This window comes from Lithobates pipiens, unplaced genomic scaffold (genome assembly GCF_037356315.1).
Source record: "Lithobates pipiens isolate NorthernLeopardFrog02 unplaced genomic scaffold, aLitPip1_a1.2 Scaffold_8, whole genome shotgun sequence".
NCBI classification, from domain to species: domain Eukaryota; kingdom Metazoa; phylum Chordata; class Amphibia; order Anura; family Ranidae; genus Lithobates; species Lithobates pipiens.
In genome coordinates, this window is record NW_027507903.1 from 557,767,190 (window position 1) to 557,792,055 (window position 24,866).

The following is a 24,866-nucleotide window of genomic DNA, read 5'->3' on the forward strand; positions in this document are numbered from 1 at the left end:
TGGTCTACTGATGCTAGCTGCTGGGGGACCTATTGTTGTGGGGGGTCTAGTGTTGCTTGGGAGGTTTATTATTGTTGGTGGTGGATCTATTGTTGATGGGAGGGATCTACAATTAACAGAGAATCTATTGTTGTTGGCTGCTAGGAGATCTATTGCGGCTATTGGGGGGTCTATTGTTGCTAGGGTGTGGGATATTTTTTGTGGCAGCTCTATTAGTACTTGAGGTGAAAAAGGGGTGGTATTGGAAGGTGGTTAGGGAGTGGAACCAAGGGATGGTGCTCTGAGGTGGGTAGGGGGCAGAGACTATGGGCGATTCAGAACGAGGGAGTACCTGCACCTATTCCCTGAGAAAAAAAATCCCTGGTTGTATGAAATGGTGGGTCACAGTGGCTTAGCAGATATCTCTTATGCTTTGCAGCACTGAGGTCCTTGGTTTGAATCTTGGCCACTATCTGCAAGGAATTTGGAGCACGGTTTGATTCCTGGACACTATATGCACAGCGTTTGCATGTTCTTCCTGTGCTCACATGGGTTTCCTCCCACACTCTGGCTCTGGTTTAAATTGGCTATAGTATGTGTATACAAATTGGTTATGCACATGTGTTATCATATTCTGCATGTCAGTCCCAAGCAGAGCAACTAGGGAGGCTCGAGGAAGGACCTGGTGACCTACCTCAAAAAAAAAAAAAAAAATAATAATATCTGCAAATAAATTCTGTTGAAGGGGCTGTCAAGTGCATCGGCCATGGTGTCCAGGGAGCTGGCCCACAGAATCGCTGAGATTCAGAAACGATTGAACAGATATATACATGAAACATTTACATGGATCACCAGACAATTATACGGTTTTACGATTTACATCATGCAGCATCAATGACTCGTAAAATGTTTATTTCAAAATGCCTAATACAGAGGAGTGGCTGAATGACATTCACAAGGCACTGAAAAGGTTTTAAAAAATGCACGCTGCATCCGGGCTCCAGTACACACACGAGATGTTTGTTTAGTTAATCAGAGCAGGAGACTGGAAAGTGGATGCGGTAAAGGTTTTGAAAAGAAAGACGGAAAGGTGTGTCTCCAATACTGACCAATCACTGCTCTTTCCAGCCCATTACAAAGCCGTGCCCCCTAGAGCTATCAAGCTATGTGTCACCTTTGGCAAAACAATGGTTACGGACTTCTTCAAAGTTCTTTAAAGTGTTTTATCGTCAAAGGAATTCTGAGGCACCAAAATAAAAAAAACAATCTACATAACTTCTATGTGATATTCTTAGAATTTAGACTTTTTTCGTATAGTAAAATTTGCCTAATAATGACCCTAAATTGCCTGCAATGGCTTTGCACAGAGTGTCTCTAAACCTCCTCTTCTGGGATCTTAGATGCCTCCCTAGGGTCAAGTGGAGGATGCATTACGGCTCATGCACACAGAAGCTCAGAAAAAAAAAAAAAAAAAAAAAAAAAAAAAAAAAAACTGCTTTTACGGGCATCTGAGCCTTTATTTCTCTGCTTAAAACCTTGAAGAAGCTTGTGCTTTTTTGTGCTCTTTTGCATGTTTTTAACCACTTGCTTACTGGGCACTTAAACCCCCCTCAGTCCCAGACCAATTTTCAGCTTTCAGCGCTGATGCACTTTGAATGACAATTGCGCGGGCATACAACACTGTACCCAAATGAAATTTTTATAATTTTTTTTCCCACAAATAGAGCTTTCTTTTGGTGGTATTTAATTACAGCTGGGAGTTTTATTTTTTGCTAAACAAACAAAAAAAGATGCAAAAAAAAAAAAAAATCGTGTTTAATAGTTTGTTAAAATTTTTTGCAAACAGGTCATTTTTCTCCTTCATTGAAGTGCGCTGATGAGGCGGCACTGGTAGGCTGCACTGGTGGGCACTGATAGGCTGCACTGGTGGGCACTGATAGGCATAGTTAAGGCGGCACTAGAAGGCACAGATAAGGCGGCACCAATGGGCACAGATAAGGCGGCACTAATGGGCAAAGATGGGCACAGATAAGATGGCATGGATGGGTGGCACGGATGGGTGGCACTAAGGGGCACTGATAGGTACCACTGATAGATGGGACTGATGGGCACTGATAGGTGGCTCTGAAAGGTGGCACTGCTAGATGACACTGATGAGCACAGATATGTGGCACTGGGGTGCAGCACCTTTGTTGAGGCAGATTGTGGGCACTGCTGGGTGGCACTGTGGGCACTGCTGGGTGGCACTATGGGCACTGCTGGGTGGCATTGACAGGGGGGGGGACACATTTTTTATTCATGTGGCACTGGCAGGGGGCAGGTGGGCACTGGCAGGGAGCAGGTGGGCACTGGCAGGGCTGGCCGTGATCGGGACTGATGTCCCGATCACGGCCGCCGGTGATCAGCTTTTTTTTTTCTCCTGTCAGCGCAAGGAGGAATAATAGCCAATTACCGGCTCCGTTGTATCACATGATCAGCTGTCATTGGCTGACAGCTGATCACGTGATATGGGGTCGAGATCGACCCCTTGCTCGGATCGGTGATCAGGCGAGTCTCATAGACTCGCCAATCACAGAGCGCGCCGCGCACGCCCCTCAGGGGGCACGCAGGCCGCTCGTCACGGGACGACGTCAATAGACGTAGTCCCGGCAAAGGAGATCCGCGCTGTAGCTGTCATTCGGCTATAGCGCGGGTCTCAAGTGGTTAATGAGCTTCTTCAAGCTTTTTTGAGCATAATACCGCATACACACGAACGGAATTTCGGCCAGCAAAAGACAGATGAGAGCTTGTCATCGGAAAATGCGACCACGTGTATGCGCCATCGGAATTTAGCTGGTCGAAGTCCCGCCAGCAAAAATTTGAGAGCATGTTCTCAATTTTCCCGACGGAAGAACTTTCTATCGGAAATTCCATTCATGTGTATGCAATTCCGGCGCGCAAAAACTCATGCATGCTCAGATTCAACTACGAGATGGAAGCCATTGGCTACTGGGTATTGAACTTCCCTTTTCTAGTCCCGTCGAACGTGTTGTACATCACCGCGTTCTTGGAGGTCGGAATTTGGTGTGACCGTGTATGCAAGACAGCTTGAGCGCAACCCCGTCAGAATTCCGTAGGGAAAACCAGAGCTTCTTCCAACCAAAATTCTGATCGTGTGTACACAGCATTAGTGTTTCTTTGCACAAACCCTCCCCCTCAGCTCATTTTCATTTTTTTTGTGCGTTTTCAAAATGTCTGTGAGCTTTTCTGAACTTGTTCACGCTTCATGCGTTTCTGAGCTCTTAGACGTCTTTTCTACTCAAAAGCTCCTCCCAAAAATGCGAGTGTGGTGGGGGGTTCATAGTGTGCATGTACACATTGGCTAACATGGAGGGGAATTTCCAGGCAGAAAAAAATTTGAGCTCAAAAATGCTCAAAAGCCTGTAGGAGCAGCTTCTTTGAGCTGCAGTGTGCATGAACCCTAAATGTGTATTTGTTCTATATTTGGAAGGATATTTTGTTAGGACCTAGCTCTAATGCTAGCACTGTTTTATTCTATGGTGTTAAATTTTAGCTGCCTGTATCCAGTTGCAGAGTTTGAGAGGAAGTTAGCCTGAAGTATAGGGAATTCCCATCTTAGACAGTTGTCACCAGAACATCTGTCCCCATTGCAAGATTTGCCATCACTTCTTGTTCTGATGACAACCCTAACATTTTGGATTACCCCCACTTTCTGTCTCTGTAGCACTAGTCAATGGGACAAATAGGGTAAATATCCTAAGCAGGGATCCAAATGACAATAAAAACCTTCAAGAGGGTCTAACCCTTCACTGCTTTATTCAAAAGAAAAAGGTTTTGCATTTTCATACATGTTTAGTTGGAATTGTTCAAAATATGAAACACTTACAGGAAACTTGCAATGGAAGAAATTTATAAGCTGGCATTGCGGACTTTGGTTGAAAAGGCTAATTTCCTGACTCTGTTGATGGCTTTACCATTTTTTAAATGACTGAGCTACAGCAACTATGCTAGCTCTCGATAAGCGACTCAAAACCTCAAGCTTATTAAGAGATAGGTCAGCAAGGGGTTTCCTACAACAGTTATGTATACTCTGTTCCTATGCCCCAGATCCTGCCTGCTCTTTGGACTAGCAGTGATCGTCAGACTGGCAAGGTCTACCATGAGCTCTCCTTTTTTATGATCTTACCCACGTTCCTCCCTCTCCCATCAATTTAAAGATCAAGATGAATTCAGCATTGGGGTCTTGTGTGTGTCTATATAATTACCAGTAGTTTTTTCATGTTCTTCACCCTACCTCCTGCTGAACCGACAAGAGCTCTCGTCTTTCAGATGCTGCACACAGTACATGGCTGGCATCCAAAGACCACATGCAATTGTTCCTTGCCTCGGTGCAAGCACTGCACTCATTATGCAGTGAATTTACTGCAATAACCTTCAACCAAGTACTTCATTCACATTCCACTTACACAATCATGGCAGATGCCAACTCTGCCATGGACAAAGGAGGTCTCTGGTGAGGTGACCAACAGATGTTCTTTACATGGACTTAGCTGTTCAACAACCTGGTTCACTTATAAAAACACAAGCAAAGCAGAAAGAATGGTGCAGATACCAACAAATCACACCTGCTGCAATCTACATAGTTGCTAATACACAATCCACAATATTAAAAGATAAAAGTATGTATGCGTGTTATTTATACTGTGAATATATTTTCAATTCTGTTCAGCCGCTTTTTAAAAATCGCACATGCTGCACAGAGTCTGTTCTGTGTCTCCCTCCTTCTTTAGGCTGCCTACTTACAACACTTGTAGATTTCTCTTGTTGAGCCCCACTTACTGAAAGAGAGAAATCACCCGATTCCCCTATCCATGCTAAACAGGAGGAATCTGCAGCGATTGCTGCTGTACTTAAACAGTCACAACATTGGCAGCTGTCTTAACACCCAAACAGTGACTGCAACTGACTGGATGCAGTTACTGTTCAACTGACAATATTCCACCTGGCTTTTTCAATTTGTCAACTAAAGTTTGTTGAGCCTGGTAGTGCTGACAAGGCCATGCACAGCTCAAATTTCATCCATTTAAGAAGGATTCATTCTAGATTAGAGCATTGTATGGCTAGGCTTAGTCTGATTTGTGCTGTGCGCTTGATTATGGGAAAATACAGCTAAACTCCAGTCCTAATGAAATCCAAGTTGTTCAGTTCACAGGCAGAAAAAAAATGAATCCCAGTACCTACAGGCCTCAAGTAATTTAAGGCCCACTGCAACTCTCCAGTGATAGAACCGCTAAAAGGAGCAAAGTAACTACTCACCTCGTTCTGCTCCATCACTGCCTTCTTGACCCTCTCTAGCCAAAACACTGCCAAATTATTCTGGCCAGTAAGTGATGTCTTGTTTGTCTAGCTTCAGAGAGAGCAAGGTCTTGTTGGTCCAGCCTCTGAGGGAGCAAATATCTAAGCCCTTGTACACACGGTCAGACATTCCGACAACCAAATCCATCGGATTTTGTCCAAAACTGTTGCATACACACGGTCGGACAAAGTTGTCGGAAAATCCAATCGCTCAGAACATGACGACATTATTTCGTTACGACGGGACTACGGTCAGGCTAGTAGCCAATAGCTTTGGTCTAGGAATTTGATCTGAGCATGCGTGGCACTTTGTCCGATCGGAATTAGTCCGATCGGATAATGTTGTCGCAAAATTTTATAGCCAAGCTGGAAAACTTGGTCCGTCGGATATTCCGACGGAAACAGTCTGATGGAGCCCACACACGGTCGGATTATTCGAAAACACAGTCTGATCGGACATTTTCCATCGAAATATCCGACCGTGTGTAGAAGGGCTTATTCTTCTGGACTCAGAGGTAACAACTCCTTTTCGGTTTAGTCTCAGGGCGAACAGCGCCTTATTGTTCTGGCCTTGGAGGGATCAACACTTTGTTGGTCCATCCAGGGAGGGAGCCACACTTTGTTGGTTCAACCTCAAAAGGGAGAAACATCTTGTTCCAGCCACGGAGGGATCAACACCTTGTTGACCTGACAACGGAGACAGCAACACTTTGTAGGTCTGTCTAGTTGACAAGTTTTTATTTGCAACAAGATCACTAGTGTGTCATAGGCCTAAAGAAAACATGTGTTTTTATATAAAACTAATTTACCCCATCTTCCTTGTTCCACTGATCAAAATTATTTTACGAGGGTGGAATACTTTCGATCAGGGAGACAGGATAAATGTTTTCATGACTGTACGTTCAAATATGACCAAATATATAAAATCTGGTTAATGCACAAGTTCTGCAACGTATCCTTGGTACTTGGTAATAAACATAGTATTGCTAACAGACAAAATGCGACCCAACAGAGGGACTATGACCGGTACAGGGTTTGCTGGATACCTTTAGCAGATCTCTGATTAATGGGAACTCATTAAACCAATTGTTTTTTGTCAATTTGTTTAGAATAAGATTTTTCTCCATTGCCCTACACCTACAAATGCAGATTCTTCATTTTATTCATTTGCTATAAGGAGAAATAATGCTGCTGCTGAAACATCAACCAGTGTTTCCATTAAGGGAAGGGTCTCCAGTTTTCCATCTAAAACACTCTACTCAGCATCAGGATATATCCAGATAGACTCACAACATTTCAATACACTGCACTATGAACAAGACTAAATAGACTGAAGCTTTCACAGTGTAATTTTTCAATTATGGTCACCTAAAACTGGTTCAGCATGGTTTCAAGGAATGATTGGGTTTTCTTGCAAAGTTGAACATCATTGGTGGGGATGTCTAAAATACCTTCCTAAGGTTTGTGGACACACAATACCCTTCATCATCCCCTGCCTCCAACCTAGTGTCTTTATCCTCTTACCATACGAATGGGCTTCTCTCTCAGGTCGCTGGTCTTCACTGGCTCCCCCTGGTGCACCGGAGCAGACCCTTTCCGGGCGAAGAGTAGCAGGAGGGCAGCATTGTCTCTAGGAGGGGAGTGGTCATGAGGCAATGCCTTGCGGTATGTTCTGCAGTACACATCTGCTGACAGTAAAAGGCTGATCACAGCTGGCTTTACATGTTCCTGTTCATACTGGTCTGTGTAGCAGGGGGAGACCAACTCCTCAGGGACATCTGTAACAAAAACACAAAAAGTCGGTTAGTAGATTCAATGGAATTATGAAGTAACGATGCAAAATTGCTGCACACTTGTATACACAATTTGCCCAAAAATTTTTTTTTTATAGTATATTACAATGGAATAAAATATAATGCATTATATTCATGCTGTCTACTACATATTCTTCTAGCCTGGGGCTTCAGTAAATTAGAGAAACTAATTTCTGCTTTTCAGGCCAGAATTCTCTGGCCATATATGGATCGATATTCCTCCGGTACAGCTGGTTCAACAGGAACCAGACAAATTTCAATCTATGTATGGCCACTGTGGTTGAAGAGAAGTCTATCTACCAGTGGTGGCCAGTCCACTAGGGGTGCATGGGGCGCTGCCTCCCCTATCTATGCGTACGGACCCCTGATCTACATGCAGGGGCGCCAGATGCATGGATTCCAATGGGGTGGGATTTTTTTTTTAAGCACGTGATTAGAGCCAGAGGCTCTAATCAACTTCAAAACAGGGTGGTCTCAGGGCGCAGAGCACTGCGCTCCAAGCCCAGACAGTTGTGTTACAATAGCAAATGAATATTTGCTATTGTAACACTGAATCTCCCACCAGTCAATCAGGAAGCGGGTCATTGGCCGACAAGAGATCTGATTGGATTGGCAGGCAGGAGACACATAGTGCATGAAGGAGAGGATGGAGATGCAAGCAGGGGAACCAAGCTATAGATTGCAGCACTGATCTGTATATTATGAGAGTGGGGAAGTCTCCCTGCTGTCAGAATACATTGCCACAGTGGGGAGGATCCCTTATCTACCTCAAATGTGTGGATGGGGTCAGTTTTTTTGTTCAACTTTCTGGCTGAATGCTCACTGAACTATTGTATTCTGACAGCAGGGAGACTTCAGCACTGATCAGCACTGCGGTCTAATAGTCAGATCTTCCCTTTGTAGTACAGAACAATAAAAAGGAGAATCCGATTAGTTTCTCCAGGAGAAACAGAATAGGCTTGTGATAGAGGTCAGATGCCAGAAGGTCCAACCTCCAAAAGGCTTAATCTTTTCAGATAAGTCTGTTTACAGAAGTCAGACTTCTTATTTGAGAAAACAACAGTGATCAATTATAGAAATAGCTTCCCAAACTACAGATCTGTGTCCTTCCAGACTGGTTATCCTGGGAGCAGATCACAATGTCCACAAGCATACAATCATTCCCCAATCCAGTTATCAGACATTAATCTCAAGTTTGTGGGTAGACAAAGGGTTGCAACACACAGCCGAAATGCAACATTACATACAACAATTGGCTTAGATTTAGGCCATACTGGCCATCCCTAGATAGTGATAAAGAGAGCTTCCTCTGCTAAAGGAGCTCCTTAATATGAAACCTTGAAAGCGCCATACTCGCTGGAATAATTTATGACTCTGTTTTAGGAGTAGAGGAAACAATTAAGCCTTCTTATAGAGAGGGTGAGGTGAAGTAACATTATTGTAGGCAGATGCAGTCTGCTTTTTCCCCTGCAGGTGGCACTGTTACGCAGCGGCACTGCAGTTGGAGAGGAAGTCAAGAGAAACCTGGTTCTTCTATGGTTTCCTGGGTCACCAGGGAAGCGATCCAATTGGATGCTGTCACCCCTTGTGACTTGAGCAGCCATCTTGGATCAGGCAGAGCCTATTTAAGGCTCTGGCTCCCAGGCTTGGCACACATTTTGTGAGTGGACAGAGCAAGGAAAGGTGCCCCATCTGTTACAGACAGTACTAGCGCTATGGAAAGGTTCCAGATGAGGAGGGACAGTGTAGGGACACATCTCTTGTAAATACCTTCCCGATTGGGCACTAGATGGCCAGGCCACATTCTGTCCTCTCTCAAACGCTGGAATCTGCTTTCACGTTGAAAACTGAGTGCACCCGACTGGGTAGCCTTCCCACTGGGTTTGTTGAATTACTTCAATACAAGTCTGTGTGAATTATTGCCTCCGCACGACACGCTGCACACAACCTATTGCCTGACTGTCACAATCTATGCATACAATTTGCATTATTTATCTGCTGCTGCCTACATTAAGGCAATTTCTGGAGAGAAAACCTTTCCCTCAACACTTTTCAGTCTTTTGGTCAATCCTGTACAGGATCCTGGTGCAGGAAACAGAAAGTACACAAACTAGGAGTTGAGTTTACATGTAGAACGGTCAGTATTGAGGTTGTACAGAAAGCTTACCATAAGGTTTAGCGTTATTGTTATGGGGAGAAAGACTATAGCGCTAGGTCAAACTATTTACATTGTAAGGGCTCATATACACAGCTGATTTGGGTCGTGCACCGACCAGAATCGGGGCTTCTCTGAAGTGGGTATGCACAGGTGGGAGGAGTGCTGGATGCAAACTGTCTTGGTTCTAGGTTCCTGATCTGTCCCAATCACATATAACCACTCGGATGTGTGAACAGCTGTGGTGCGGTCATTGATCTGTACAGACTGCTGGCTGTGGCAGATACCACGCACCTGTGCGTACCCTCTTCAGAGAAATGCTGACTCTTGGTGGCATATGGATCAAACTGGCCCTACAAATGAGCCCTTAGAGATCTTATAGCTACCAAAGCTCGGGATACTGTAGCTAGCTCCAAATACTGCAACACAGCCACAGCGACTGAGCTTTAAATTGCTTGGAATTTCTGTGACAGTTTTCATTGCAATTAATTTTTTCTTAGCAACAAATAATTCTGTAGCTGCTGCAAATATTCTCATGTAACAAGAGCCCTTAGGGTATTTCTCTCTGCACTGGGAATTTTTTGCCAGAAGCCATTATTGCTGATCTTCACTAAAAGCGAATGCATCAGCCTTCATAAATATGAGACAAGGAAGGACCTATAAAAAAAAAAAAAAAAAATCGGCAAAGTCTGAAAAACATGGGTATTCCACGATTTGCATTTCTATGCGTAGGCTGCACTTTTTTAAAGGTCTAATATTTTATAAACACACAAAAGCTTTTTTTTTTAGCTACTGTGGTATATAAACAATTTGCACATCCGTGTATTTTAGTCAAGTGCTGAAACTCAAGTGCTAAGAGTGAAGAAACTGAAAAGTTAATAAAGTTTATGTATAGCCAAAACAGCCATTTTTTGTAGTCTGTGTCCAGCTGGGGAGATTTCTCGACACTTCCTGTCCAGCAGACGCAACAGGAAACTAGAGGAAATCTTCCCAAAGTAAGGGGAATTCTCATCTCAGACAGCTGTCAACAGAACAGAACAGGTGTTCTCATTCGATAATTCACCCTCAACTGTTTTTCCTGAGGATAGCTCGAAAAGTATCAGTTTCTGCTCACTTCTTCCTTAACATTGGTCATGGAATAAAGAGAGGGTAAAGTTTCCCAGCATTAATCTTGACAGCAATCAAAACCTAACCCATTCCCCCTGCATCCAAATTCATGCTGAATTTTTACTAAAATCTGAGCCATGGTTGGCCCTTTCACCACTGACAAGTTCGACAAAAAAGTCTATTTAAACATTGACTGAGCTTGATGGAAAATCCTATTATGCCTCATTCACACGGTCGGACATTCCGACAACAAAATCTGTCTGATTTTTTCCGATGGATGTTGGCCCAAACCTGTCTTGTATACACACGGTTGCACAAAGTGGTCGGAAAATCCAATCGTTCCGAAAGCAGTGACATATAACACGTACGACGGGACTATAAAGAGGCCAGTAGCCAATAGCTTTAGTCTTAGTCTATTCTGAGCATGCGTGGCACTTTGTCCGTCGGAATTGTCTACACACGATCTGAATTTAAACGATCGGATTTTGTCGTCGGAAAATTTTAGATCCTGCTCTCAAACTTTGTGCGTCGGAAAATCTGACAGAAAAAAAGTCAGATGGAGCTCATACATGATCGGATTTTCCGACAACATGATCTGATCGCACATTTTCCGTTGGAAAATCCATAAAATAAAAAATGTTGCTGCGCTAGATATATAAGTGCTATAAAACACTCCCAATTAAATTAAATTAAATATAACAAAAAGTGAACACACATGAATCTTGTGAAGAGTTCTGAACCATATCAGATGCTAAAGTGAAACCAATGATAGTCCTGTGTATATGAATATTAAAAAATTATGCTGTTTAGAGTCTGTTCACAAAGGCAATTTAGAACACCCTGAAAATTCCAGGGGCATGAATTTTTTTGTCTGGAGTGATAGGTAGGTGTGTGCAAAGAACTGCGACCACTCAGCCCATAGAATTAAATGATGGGCTGACGGCAGCCGCAGCTATCCCAGACCATTATCTGCTGTTCGGGAAAGATGGTCGTGGCCGTGCGCCATTTTTCTGCATCCAGCAATGATCATGCAAGTAATTACTGGCTGTTTGAACTGGTGCAGATAGCTGTAGTCATCCTCAGCCTGTTATTGCTTAGTAGGCAGATTCTTGCTGCTGGAACTTGCAGGGTATGCTAATCACTCAAATGAATTAACATTAAGCCCCCGTTCACACCTATACGAATTAGATGCGGCTTACACCGCATGCAATTCGCAGGACATTTTAAAATACATTCAAATGAATGCCTCTTGTTCACATATGCGAGTTGCACTCGCATTGCCCAAAAAAACGTGTGCTTGTTCTGGGCATTGCGGTGCGAATTACAAGCACATTATCCTCTATGTGAATGCATCTGATTCACAGATGCATTGCGTTCTGAACAAGAAATCTGTCCTTCTCACTACACCTCCCCCTCCTCTCCCTGCTCCGCTGATGCGCAGATAGAATGGAGCGGCACCGCTGAACAGCTTCTTTTTCTCTTCACAGAGAAAATGTAGCAGGAATTCACACCGGACTGGTGTGAACCCAAGCTAAAGTGGAGTTCCAGCCTCGAAAGAAAATTATTTTAAAAGTCAGCAGCTACAAAAACTGTAGCCACTTTAGCCCCAGGAGAATGTACCCCCTTCCTGACCAGGCCATTTTTAGCAATATGGCACTGCGTCGCTTTAACAGTCGTGCGACATTGTACCAGAACAAAATTGAGGTTCTCTTTTCCCCACAAATAGAACTTTCTTTTGGTGGTATTTGATCACCTCTGCGGTTTTTATTTTTTGCGCTATAAACAAATAAAAAAAAAAAAAAAAAAAGTGACAATTTTGAAAAAATATATACAGGTATATTTTGTACTTTTTGCTATGAAAAATATCCATAAAAAAATAAAAATAAATTATTTCTTCATCCGTTTAGGCCGATGTGAATTATTCTCCATATCTTTGGTATAAAAAACAAACCGCAATAAACGTATATTGATTGGTTCGCGCAAAACTTATAGCGTCTACAAAATAGGGGCTAAATTTATGGCTTTTTTTTTTTTTTTTTAACTAGTAATGGCGGTGACTGCGACATTGCAGGAAGATCGGGCACTTGACACTCCGCTTTAAGCTGGATACACATTATGCAATTTTTGTTGTTCAATATCCTTTAGAGTTACCTTTAACTATGCAGTGCAAGGGCCTACCTGATTGCATATAATTTGAAAGTGTTTAGGTTTGTCCTCATTTAATATGGTTTTGGTAAATTTAAAGTAAAGCTGTACATGAATATTGTATAAAAATTGGAAGACTCCTGTACTCGGTTTTGAATCAGCTGAGAATCGCATTAATGACATCATGGGGAATGAGAAGTTGATCGCTATCCTCTCAGATACCCATGGTAAGTTCCTTTGGATCTGGCAACCTTGGGTTACATATTTCCAACCTTCAAGATTTGATATTGCCCTTCTCTCAATTTAATGATTTTCTGGTGCTGGCCCCGTGGACTCCTCCTTTTTTTCTTTTCCTTATTCCCCTATCTCCTCCTTTTCACTTTTTCTTTCTTCTTTTCTTCTTCACCTTATTGCATCTGTTCCATGCATCCACTCTAACAGCTTACTAGTCCTCCAAGCTTTGGTTATGTTTATAATTTTCATGGTTTTGTTTTTTCGTTGTTGTTTTTGTTACATTTTTATTTACTCTTAAATATTTTCCTAAAATTTTCCTATGATAAATGCTTTAAACCTAGTCAAGCCTAGTCCTCTGCTGGAATACTTTAGTTCCCTTGTCTTCTGCAACGAGCAATGGATCTCCTGGATTTTTTTAATGACTTTTCCCTATATAGAAACACCGTATATGGGACTAGAGCAATTTCATTTTTCTTTCATGTTTTGCTTAATTTTACCTATTGTGTACTGTAACCTCCTAGATATTGTTCTTTATCTGTTGGATTGCATACTGATAAAACCTTTCTTAAAAGAAAATTGTATAAAAATTGTAGCATAGACAAAGGATTCTATTGATCAGAGAAATCTAAGTATTTGTTATCTTAACATAGAAAGACTTTCTCCCACTGAGTCAGTTACCAAAGATGTATATTGTGATAATATACAGTATAGGTGCTTATTACACAGTAGCGAAGGACTGATCATTTCTTTCCAGCAGTCTGCAATTTCTACCATTCTATTTGTCATTCATGAATACACAACTGTTAGCAATACGCCCCAGTAAAGCCGTCATGCCAGCATGGTGTTTGTTAAGAATTAGGAATTTATAATCCCATCAGGTTTTATACAGTACGGAGCAGAAAACCACAGAAAGCGGATAATCTCAGTAACCAGTTTATAAACCTCCTTAAAGATCAAACCAATGACATTGGGACAAAAAGGAACCTGTAGTAGAAAATTAAAAAAGAACTCCCCAGGAAAACTCTAAAGCCCCATACACACTATCAGATTTTCTGCTGATTTTTGTCTTCGGATTTACCAAAACCATATAATATGGGGTCAAACCTTAGGAGTTTCAATTTGTATGCAGACAGGCCCTTGCACTACGTGATTTAGGTAAATCTGAAGACAAAAATCGGCTAAAAATCTGATGGCGTGTATGGGGCTTTAGAATAAGATGCCTTGCCTATGGAGTACCTTCACTCTTATCACTTACAAGTAATGCAGGGAAGGGTGATCAGACAGCAGGGATCTATTCAGCCTGTGTAAAAAAAAAAAAAAGAAAAGAAAACTCGCCTGGAGTGCAGGAACTTTGAGCTCTCCAAACGTGAATGAAAATAAGACACAGGCTGCGGCCTAACCTAATCACACCAGCAGGAAAAACTCGTTAGGCAACTTTTTTTTTCCTTTTGCCACATAGGACGAAAGAGAGTTGTAAGGGGACTGATGTCTCTTTAGAAAACACGGCACACAGACAGATCTCTCCTGTCATGTTCAACCGTCAAAAGAACAATTACTGCATAGAAAAAACAAACATTTTATTCATTATCATGATTCAGTACTTCAGACCACAGTTTACATTAAAAGCCGAGCTCCAAACTAATAAAAAAAAAACACTGGTTAATTCAGTTATGTAAATCAACACCTAAAGCCTTTTCAGAAACTGGCACTTTTGAAAGCGTTAATCTCCAGTGTTCCCCACTGCGGACGGTGGTTTTCCCCCCAATGACCCCTATAGCACTATGTCCCGTAGTTGCATGGAAGTCGACGGGAGGAACCACAGAGTGCAGCAGGAGACTTCAAACCTTAGTGATGCAGTTTTTTGGATGGCTGACTCAAAGACGCATCATTTTCATACGAAAAAGGTGTGCTACTAAAAATTCCTTAATGTGAATAAAAAAATTTAGTTTTGTTAGCTTCTTTGAACTATGTGGCAAAACATGACAGAACAATGCCGCACGTTCCCAAATGATTTTGCAATACAAGTTAAAGTCAAGATCATAGTCCGAGCAGGGTATACCATAACTACTATTTAAAGTTGGGAAAAAATAGACTGGCAATACACTGTAAATCAGGTAAAAGTTCAGATAGGGGTTACACCACAAATTATGTTTAAAACTAAAAAGGCTTACGCATTTTTTGGTGGAGGCAATTATACAGTTGAAAAGATCACATGTCCAGTCTCTCCCCATGGACATTATTGAAGGGAGATACACACTGGGAATTCTGGAACCTTTCCCTCCCTAAGTATTTATCTCTTTCTCCCCCTGCCCCTTATGAGGTCTCCTTTTAGTGCATACTTTGTCTTTAGCTAATCTTGCCCCCCTTATGAGATCCTACTCTTATGGCTCGTGCTTTATTGTCTTTTGCTACTCTTGTCTCCTCCCACACCCACACTTTATTCTTTTTCTTTTCTCCCCTTCCTATTTTCCATTCTTCCTTTCCTCTATACTTATTCTCTTTAACAAAGAAAGCACTGCAGAGCTTAGATGCTCTCTAGATCTAGCTCATGAGAAATGAGTAGGTGATATTCTCAATTGTAATAGTAAACGTGACCAATATATATCTATGCAAAAATCTTTCTATTAAATTATGCAATGTGAAAAGGAAATTTAAAAATAATCTTAACATAAGCGTCTAGTACATTAACCCACCATCTCCACATCCACAATATAAGTGGTCTAGTAAAGCGTGCCCATAGAGAAGTGGAGTAGTCATACAGGGGTAGAAAACACCAACAAGAAAGTGCCAGAGAAAAAACACTACTACAGTATGCTCAACAAAGGATCTTTAAAAAAGGGGACCAACCATTTACATACTCCCGTCAGTCACTCACAAAAGGCACAGTAACAAAAAACAAGAGGTAACGCCTCAGATTCCTGATTTTCCAGCCATCTTTCTAAAATCTTGTGGAAGTTATTTCGGGCACCCCCTTGCTTTGTAAGTAAGCTTGTAAAGATGTATGGTTCAATTTATGAGGAAACCCTTTTCAGAAAGCGTAGGAGTCTGTGGGATCTTCCATAGTATTTCTATGAATTTTCTAGGATAAAAACAGCAGATGTTTAATAAAGTTTCCGAGATGCAGGATTTTTCTGGTGGTCCTGGAACTAGCCCTTCTTTAACTAAATCTGAACAAATGTAGGATAGCCATAAAAAAAAAAAAAATGTATCAGGATGCAATGGCTCAAACTGTCCTTGCCAAACATGGAAGACCTAAACAATGCCTGCACAAGCTCATCGTCATATAATAATCGACATGCCCAAACACCATAAACCTTTTCAAGTTTTGCACACCCTTCCTATCTTCTACCCATACCTTAACCCTATAAACAACTGGCGCATTGTAGCCACCTAAAAAAAAAGAAAAAAAAAAAAAAGAAAAAATAACACTACACGGTACCACAGAGAGCAACACAAAGTCACCCTAGGAATATGGGCAGAAGTCTAAACCTGAAGACTTGGGCATCCACATGATATTACCAGAAACTCATAACTTTTCCTACACATGCCAGTTCGCCCACTCAAAGTTCCAATATAAAAAAAAAAAAAAAAAGAAGAAGAAGGAGTATGAAACTCAATAAGGGCATATGAATAGCTGTGCCCCCCCCCCCCCCATGGAGACAAGAGGTTCATATTATACTTGTATCCAACATGGTTTTCACAAAGTGCACCACCTGTTAGGTTTGTGTTTGAACTACTTAAGTTACACGTTTACTGTTTAAGACGATTCACTGGAATGTAATGATTAGGATGTTGAGAACTCTATTCATAATTATCTTTGTTATTCATAAAGTTTCATACACGTGCAGTAGATGAATACACAAACTATGGATATGACTGCGTTTACTACAACCTGACTGAAACCAATTTACAATGTAACAAGATTTTCCCAATAAACATTCATGCAAAAAATATGTAATAAGAATTTGGATATAGTAAAGAGGGATTAGAACCACTGTCCAGGTTAATATTAATGTCTGTGTCCTCAGAGAGATTTACTCGCTCTAAGGCCGCGTACACACGGGCGGACTGTTCGCCCAACTTTGTCCGCTGAACAGTGTTTGGGCGGACAGTCCGCTCGTGTGTGGGCTTTCAGCGGACAGTTTCAGCGGACAGTTTGACGAACAAGGTTTTTCGGAATTTCCGAAAAACTGTCCGCTGAAACCTTGTTTCAGCGAACAGTCCGCTCGTGTGTAGGCTTGTTCGTCAAACTAAGTTCCGCGCATGCTCAGAAAGGATTTACACGCCGAAAGTTATAATGCAGTGTATAGGACGTCGTATTTTTCGTCCCGTCGTACGTGCCGTTCACGTCATCGCGCACGGTTTCAGCAAACTGTTCGTCCGTTGTGTGTGGCCATGTCCGTCCATGCTAATTTTGAGCGGACTGTTTGCCGAAACTGTTTGACGGACAAAGTTGGGCGAACAGTCCCCGCGTGTGTACGCGGCCTAACTGTCCCCAGCCTCACCAAAAGTAATTAGGAATGAAATTGAGGGTTGAAATTGAGGGTTGAAATTGAAAATTTTGAGCTGCCACAAGAACAGGAATGGAGCAGAAACCTTTCAATGTGATAGTTATTCCTATGAGAAATGCCCCTCACATTGGAAATATATCCTCTCACCTCCTGTTGAGTGTATTGGGCATGAAGTGACACAGCAGTTTTAACCTTCCACGACTCAAATTAAAATAAAAAATCAGTTTTGGCTTTAAGTATACTTTAAAGCAGGGGTCTCAAACTGGCGCCCCTCCAGCTGTTGCGACACTATAAGTCCCATTATATGCCTCTGCCTGTGGGAGTCATGCTTGTAACTGCCAGCCTTGCAATGCTTCATGGGACTTGTAGTTTCACAACAGCTGGAGGTCCGCCAGTTTGAGACTCCTGCTTTAAAGGTCATGCTTGTAGCATAGCACTTATGTAAGGTAACTCTAATGAAAGCACCCCCGACTCATGCCACATTATAGTTCCAGGCAGGGCTGGCCGTACCATGGTTATAGGCGGCATTTTAAGAGGGGCAGCAGCCAGAAACACAGGTGCAACAAAGTTGTCAGGAGTAGTACAGAGTACCCATACCTTAGTAGCTGCCCGGCCATACCCTAGCTGTCAGGAGGAGGTCGGATCAGTCAGCAGGAGCAGGGCCGATCCTGGTCAGCTCTGCGCTGCACTGGTTGCAAGAAATCACCTGCCGCCCGGCGTCTAGCAACTAGTGACGTCAGAGGCCAAAGCTGCCCCAGTATTCAGGGAGCTCAGCCTCTGAGCCTAGTCAATTCACTCGACCCACCTCTTCCATCTTCTTCAGCATGGCTCAGAGCCTGAGGGAAGGGAGCATGTCTGAAGAGAGCTGCCTGTTCCTGTGACTGAGTGTGAGCTGAGCAGCTGTCCACAGTCCACATGCACAGCACCTGCTGCTGCCTAAGTTGTTTCAGCCTGCGCCCTGTCCATTCTGCCACCAGTGAGTTCTCTATAGCAGCATTGTCTGCAGGAGTCTGAATCCGGGTACTGTAAGTCACACATCACAAGTTGTAGGAGACATGAGAGCCTGAGAGGGTCTTGCCCTGCCCAGCCCCGATTAAGCACTTCAGCCCCAGAAGATTTGCCCCCTTAATGACCAGGCCATTTTTTGAGATATGGCACTGCATCGATTTAACTGACAATTGCGCGGTCGTGCGACATTGTACCCAAAACAAAATTTATGTCCTTTTTTCCCTACAAATAGAGCTTTCTTTTGGTGTTATTTGATCACCCCTGCGGTTTTTATTTTTTTGCGCTATAAACAAAAAGAGCAACAATTTTGAAAAAAAAAACATAATTTTTTTTACTTTTTGCGATAACAAATATCCCCCCAAAAAATATCATCAGTTTAGGCCAATATGTATTCTTCTAAATTTTTTTTTTTTTTTTTTTTATAAAAATATCGCAAAAGGCGTATATTGATTGCTTTGCGCAAAAGTTCTAGCATCTACAAAATAGGGAATATATTTATGCCATTTTTATTATTATTGTTTTTGTTTACTAGTAATAGCGGTGATCAGTGATTTTTAGCGGGACTGCAACATTGCGGCGGACAGACACTTTTCACACATTTTTGTGATTAGTGACATTTATACAGCAATCAGTGCTATAAAATATTTTCACCATTTAAGCTATTTATATAAATAAAGCTATGTAAAGCAAAATACTGGCGTTTGTGGTATGGATTTGAACGCAATGGTATGTCATATAATTTTGCATATGGATAAGGTGCTGTTGCATGTAAATCTAATTTTCTGATCAATTTAATTTTATTTATCACGATATAAAATAATGAATGTGGTGGCCTTTTGGTGGGCATGATTTTATTTTTTTGGGGGGGGAGGTGTCAGCATTTCATTCTTGGGCCGGCCCTGGTTCCAGAGTTATGACATTGCTAATAGTGAATGTGAGCAGGCTTGATGTCAACACCCTGGAATTGTTATGCAGCTGACATATGGTAATAGCTGGTTTCATCACCCCTTTCTCATGCAGGTGTTTAGGATAATGACAGATTCACTGAGGCTGAGTTCACACTGGTACGACATGACAGTCGTACGACTGTGGATCCGACTTTGCCCTGCCACTTGAAGTCCAACATATATCTGACTTAAATGGAAAGGGATCGACTTTGATCCCCCACAATACCAGGCACTGTGTCTGATATGAATCTTTAGGGGGAACTCCACGTCAAAATTGCTCTCAAACAATCTCTTGTAATATATGTCCTCAGTCTCTGGCCATCTCCTACACTATGTTAAGTCTATTGCCCCGTACACACTGTCAGACTTCCCGACGTCAAAATCTGTTGGATTTTGGCCCAAACTTGTCTTGCATAGACACGGTCGCACAAAGTTGTCGGAAAATCCGATCGTTCCGAACGTGGTAAGGTACAACGGGACTATAAACAGGCCAGTAGCCAATAGCTTTCGTCTCCTAATTTATTCTGAGCACGCGTGACACTTTGTCCGTCGGAACTGTCTACACATGATCGGAAATTTAAACAATTGGATTTTGTTGTCGGAAAATTTTAGATCCAGCTCTCAAACTTTGCGTGTCGGAAATTCTGACGGAAAAAGTCAGATGGAGCCCACACACGATCGGATTTTCCGACAACACGATCCGATTGCACATTTTCCGTCGGAAAGTCCGACCATGTGTACAGGGTATAAGACCTTTTTCTATAAAAAACAAAACAAAACTGGGAAATGAAAAAGATAACTAAAATGTAATACTTTGCAGCTTACGTACTTTGATGTGGCGTTTCTTTTTTTTTCAGGCCAAGAACATCTTCAGGACTTAAAAGGAACGCAGCTAGTAAAATGCAAATGAATCACCATGCCAGATATAGGAACCGTGTTTTCAATGGACGTGCACTCCAGGAAAGTGGCGACAGCTGGGGGAATATATCGAGGGATATGCCACCTAAAAGCAGCATAAATATTTAATTTTTCCATAAAAAAAAATGATAGCAGGTGTAGTGGAGGAAAGGAAAACAGGAAAAACAAGGACTCGAAAAGCAGGTTTGAAGCTGGCTGCAGTCAACACACTGGAATTCCGGCCAGAGGTAAAATAAAGGAGAAATCTGACCTAGAAACCATTTACAGATTATCCCTTTAATCTTTTTCCTGCCTCTCATCAGAATGAAAGAAGTGCACTGCAATATTTTAGCTTTCAACACAAAACATACTGCCACCGCATTCTAGGTGAACAGGTCACGCTCATAGACTCGTCTACAGCAGGTACATGACTGAGCCGACAGCAATCTTGCATAGCATATGGCTACTGATTACTATAAGGAATTTTTTTCTATTTAAAGCCTTTAAATTGGCAGAGGCATTGTAATTTACAACTAGAAAGGCCACATACTACTCAATCCAGATCTGAACAATGCACTCTCTATCCAATCAGTGTGTGTAAAAAAAAGTGTGTAGAACATTCCCAAGTGGCAGTTGTGCTTCATCTGTAAATAATACAGGCTAGCAGATAGTTAAAGTCACATTACACGGCACAATTTATACAGCAGTTTTCAAAAGAAAGCAGGTAGAAATATCCAAAACAGCTAAGGAGCAAATGGGCTTTTGTTCACGTCAAGCTGATTTGAATTGCATACAAGTCTTTGGGGATGCAAAACCTGCTTGGGGCTCGTTCACACAAAAGGGGCGTGCAAAAATCACCGTTTTCCCATGCTGCACAAAAATATGCTGCCCTTTTACAGATGCGCACGGGTGCCAATAAGAAACCACCCCCATGCATCTAGCAAATGTGCGTGCATTTGCGCCTAGAAAAATGCATGGCACTACAGTACAATGTATTTTGGTGAGGCACAATTTAAAAAATGCTGGCACCTTTTTTTCCCTTGTGCTCAGGGCAGCCAATTGAGATTAATGAGCTGCCTTAAAACACGACAAGCAGGAACGTACAAAAAAGCATGTGTACTCAGGTACACCTCCTGATGTGAGCCAAAGCCAGTCAAATGCAGTCAGGAGGAGGTCAGATGCACCTGTCAATGCATTCTAAAATTACCTCAAGGGCATCCCAAATTGATTTCAAATTGATGTAATTGACACTAGGCAAAAGTTCATGGGCACAGGCCCTTAAAGAACAATTCCACATATGACATTTTTTATTCATAGCTACATTGGTCTAGCTTGGACTAATGTAACTATGCCTATACCATACCTCTAGATGCTGGAAACCACAAAAGTAAACACCACTACCACAGTGATCTCCACTAGCTTCCGAGTGGCTGCCCTGTTGCATTCTCAACACTGGAGGTCGACCACTGGGCATGGGCACTATTTAAAGAATGAAAGCGTGCTTTGCCTTTTCTTAATGAAAAGCATTGTCTGCCAGTGTGACATCACTGCCCTGCCTCACCACCTTGTCCAATCAGAGAATGTAAAGTATTCTCTGAATAGTGCCCATGCCGAGTGGTGGACCTCCTATGCTTCTAGAAGGATCCCATGGGTATGGTATATGCATGTTACATTGGCCCAAGCTAGACTAAATGTAACTATGTAAAAATAAAAGATCTAGAATACTTGAAGAAAATTAGTGAATGACGCAAAAGGCCTGGAGAAACCTTGGCATGGATTGTTGTGAGCTTACTCTGGCCAAAATTCTAGTTGATTCTTCACGATTATACATTTCTATCTTTAGTTTTCAGCCAACATGCCAAATACATCACCTTATTTCCCCATCCCAGAATAGATATTAATATAGATATGTGAATGAAATCAAGACATTTATGTTTAAGTTTGGAAAGAATGGGAAAGGATTAGCCCCTGTACACACGGTCGGAGATTTCCACAACCAAATCCGTCGGATTTTGCCCGTCGGATTTTGTCCGTCGGATCTTGTCCGAAACTGTTGCATACACATGGTTGGACAAAGTTGGCGAAAAATCCGATCTTTCAGAACGTGATGACGTAATTTCGTTACGATGGGACTACTTTCAGGCTAGTAGCCAATAGCTTTGATGTAGGAATTTGATCTGAGCATGCGTGGCACTTGGTCCGATCAAAATTCTCTACACATGATCGGAGTATGTCCGATCGGCCCAGTTGGTCGGGAAATATTTCCAACATGTTGGAAAATTGGGTCCGACGGATATTCCGACGGAATCAGTCCGATGCATACCACACACAGTCGGATTATCCGACGACACGGTCCGATAGGACACATTCCGATGGATTCTCCGACCGTGTGTACAAGGGCTTAGAGTCTCAGCCTTATTTTTCTTTTATTTTTATTGCCACGTTACTGTCGTGGAGATTTCCCACTAATTCTCTTCCTGATGACCTGTCAAGGGAGAACGATTTCTATCTACTGGGGCACAGAAAGTAATAACAAACTTCCTCATTCTTTAAAAAAAAAAAAAAATGTTTCTATTGTTGCATGTATCGTAATCTAGAAACCTTCACCTGAAGCCCCACACACACTATCAGATTTTCCGCTCATTTTTTCCTTCAGGTTTACCAAAACCATGTGGTGCAAGGGCCTGTCTGATTGCATACAAATTGAAACTCCTAAGGTTTGACCTCATATTATATGGTTTTGGTAAATCTGAAGGAAAAAAAAAATCTGCAGAATATCCAATAGTGTGTATGGGGCTTTACTGGGGCTGACAACACACATTTATATAGTGCCATCAATTTATGTAGGGCTTTACATATTATACATTCACATCAGTCCCTGCCCTCAAGGGCCTTACAACCCAAGGTCCACAACTCACATTCATACACAAACTAGGACCAATTTAAAACAGGAGCCAACTAACCTACCAGCATGTCTTTGGAGTGTGGGAGGAAACCCATGCAGACACAGGGAGAATACGTAAACTTGCGCCAATAGTGCTGCTGGGTGGAAGTGCTGACCACTTAGCCACTGTGCTGCCCATATTGACTTGAAGTCTCGAGATTTTAAGAAACATGAGCCCTAAGCTGGACTGAATGAGAGAAATCCATAGATTGCCCCATTCATGCTAATGAACGAATCTCCCAGTGCTGGCTATTGTATTTTTAAATGCACCCATCAGAATCTCCGAAAAGTGATTGCAACCGATTGGCTTGAACTTTTTTCACTCACTTTTGATTTCTTATTCAAATTTTGTTGAGCCAATTGGCGTTGCCAGGGTCATTCATGGCTAGAATTCCCGTTAATTTTAAACTAGGAACGCAATGGTTCCAGAACCTTCCAGAACCGATTGTGTGCCCTGGCAATAGGTGATGGGGTGTGTTGGAGGGTCCATTCATGCCAGCTACTGGAAAATCGAATGCTGCAAATATCGCACGTCAGTGTCATTCTTCTATAATTAACAAGATAAAAACTAGTTTGATGGTTGCTCTAGACAACACCACCATATATGGTGTTTATATAAAACTTCTCGTTATTCTTACTTTACTAGTGTTTGTTTTTTGGTTTTTTTTTTAAACACCCACCACCACTGAAAATGGATTAAAGCTCTAGGCATCTGTCTATTAAAATGATATAAATGATACATATTGACTTATTTTAGAAGTGTAAGAAGTGCAGTAACTCAAAGACAGGCAGATTCTAGTTTACAGTTAATAAAGTCAGCACTACTTCCTTTATTTAATAAGCCATATGTGCTGTAGTAGCCAAGACTTATGAGGAAAACATTCTGCAGGGGTCAAGGGCCGTTCCATCTGAAATCCCTGTGGCCCCCAGCACCCTGCAGTGTGGTCACCTCTCTCCGTCTGCCTACCACCTGACTGGAATTAACATTTTATGAGCCAGGCGCTCATGGCGGGTGCATGCAGGAGATTATAGAAGTGGCTTCTCACACCACCACACTGCTTCTACAATCACCATGGCAACCGAGTGGGCAAACTAGGTCACCGTAGCCCCGTGCGTCCCAGACTGTCCTCCTCAAGCCGTCTCAAGTTCAGAGAGAGGTTTGCAGAATTCCTTCAGCTGCAGGCCACATAATCACTAGCTTAATTTCCCAAATTTAGGGACTCTGTTATTTCTCAGGTATAAGAGCGAAAGGACAGGGCTTCCAAGGTTGTCACATCAGTTCAAACTACTGTATGTCAAATTAATATATAATTTTATATAAAATAATTGACATTTGGAGGCATAGGCCACTCGGTATCTTTACCACCTTTGTGTACTTTGAGACACTATATCCATGTAGCCAAGAGATAACTATACATGTCATTTGAGGAATCTTCAGAATACGCACTGAATGCTTCAATTCTATTGTGACATATTGTTAGGAGCCTTCGACCTCCACTGTTAGAAAGCTACTGCTGTATCTTTATGGGCTTTGCCCTATTTTTGAAAATTCAATAAAAAATATATTTGCAAAAAAAAAAGAAAAAAAAGAAAAGAAACTATAAATCGTTAGCCGCAGGTAACTGTGCCGGGAACGTGCAGGGCATGCGTTCTCGGCACAGCATGTTTTGCAATATTGCATACAAAAGGCCCACCTACCAAGAGGCCGCATATTTGCGTGTGGTCGGCGACAAGAGGTTAAAGTGGTCGTAAACCCTTACAAACCACTTT

The 24,866-nt window shown here is 42.1% G+C and overlaps 1 protein-coding gene across 4 annotated transcripts in view; it reads right to left on the bottom strand.

Annotated features, from left to right (window-relative positions):
* CAMSAP3 (calmodulin regulated spectrin associated protein family member 3) overlaps nt 1–24,866 on the bottom strand; it is a 142,561-nt gene that overhangs the window by 52,172 nt on the left and 65,523 nt on the right. For all 4 annotated transcript variants that reach the window (XM_077469985.1, XM_077469983.1, XM_077469987.1 and 1 more), the window contains exon 2: nt 6,859–7,112. In XM_077469985.1, the coding sequence (XP_077326111.1) occupies nt 6,859–7,112 (254 nt within the window). The remainder of the gene's footprint in view (nt 1–6,858; nt 7,113–24,866) is intronic.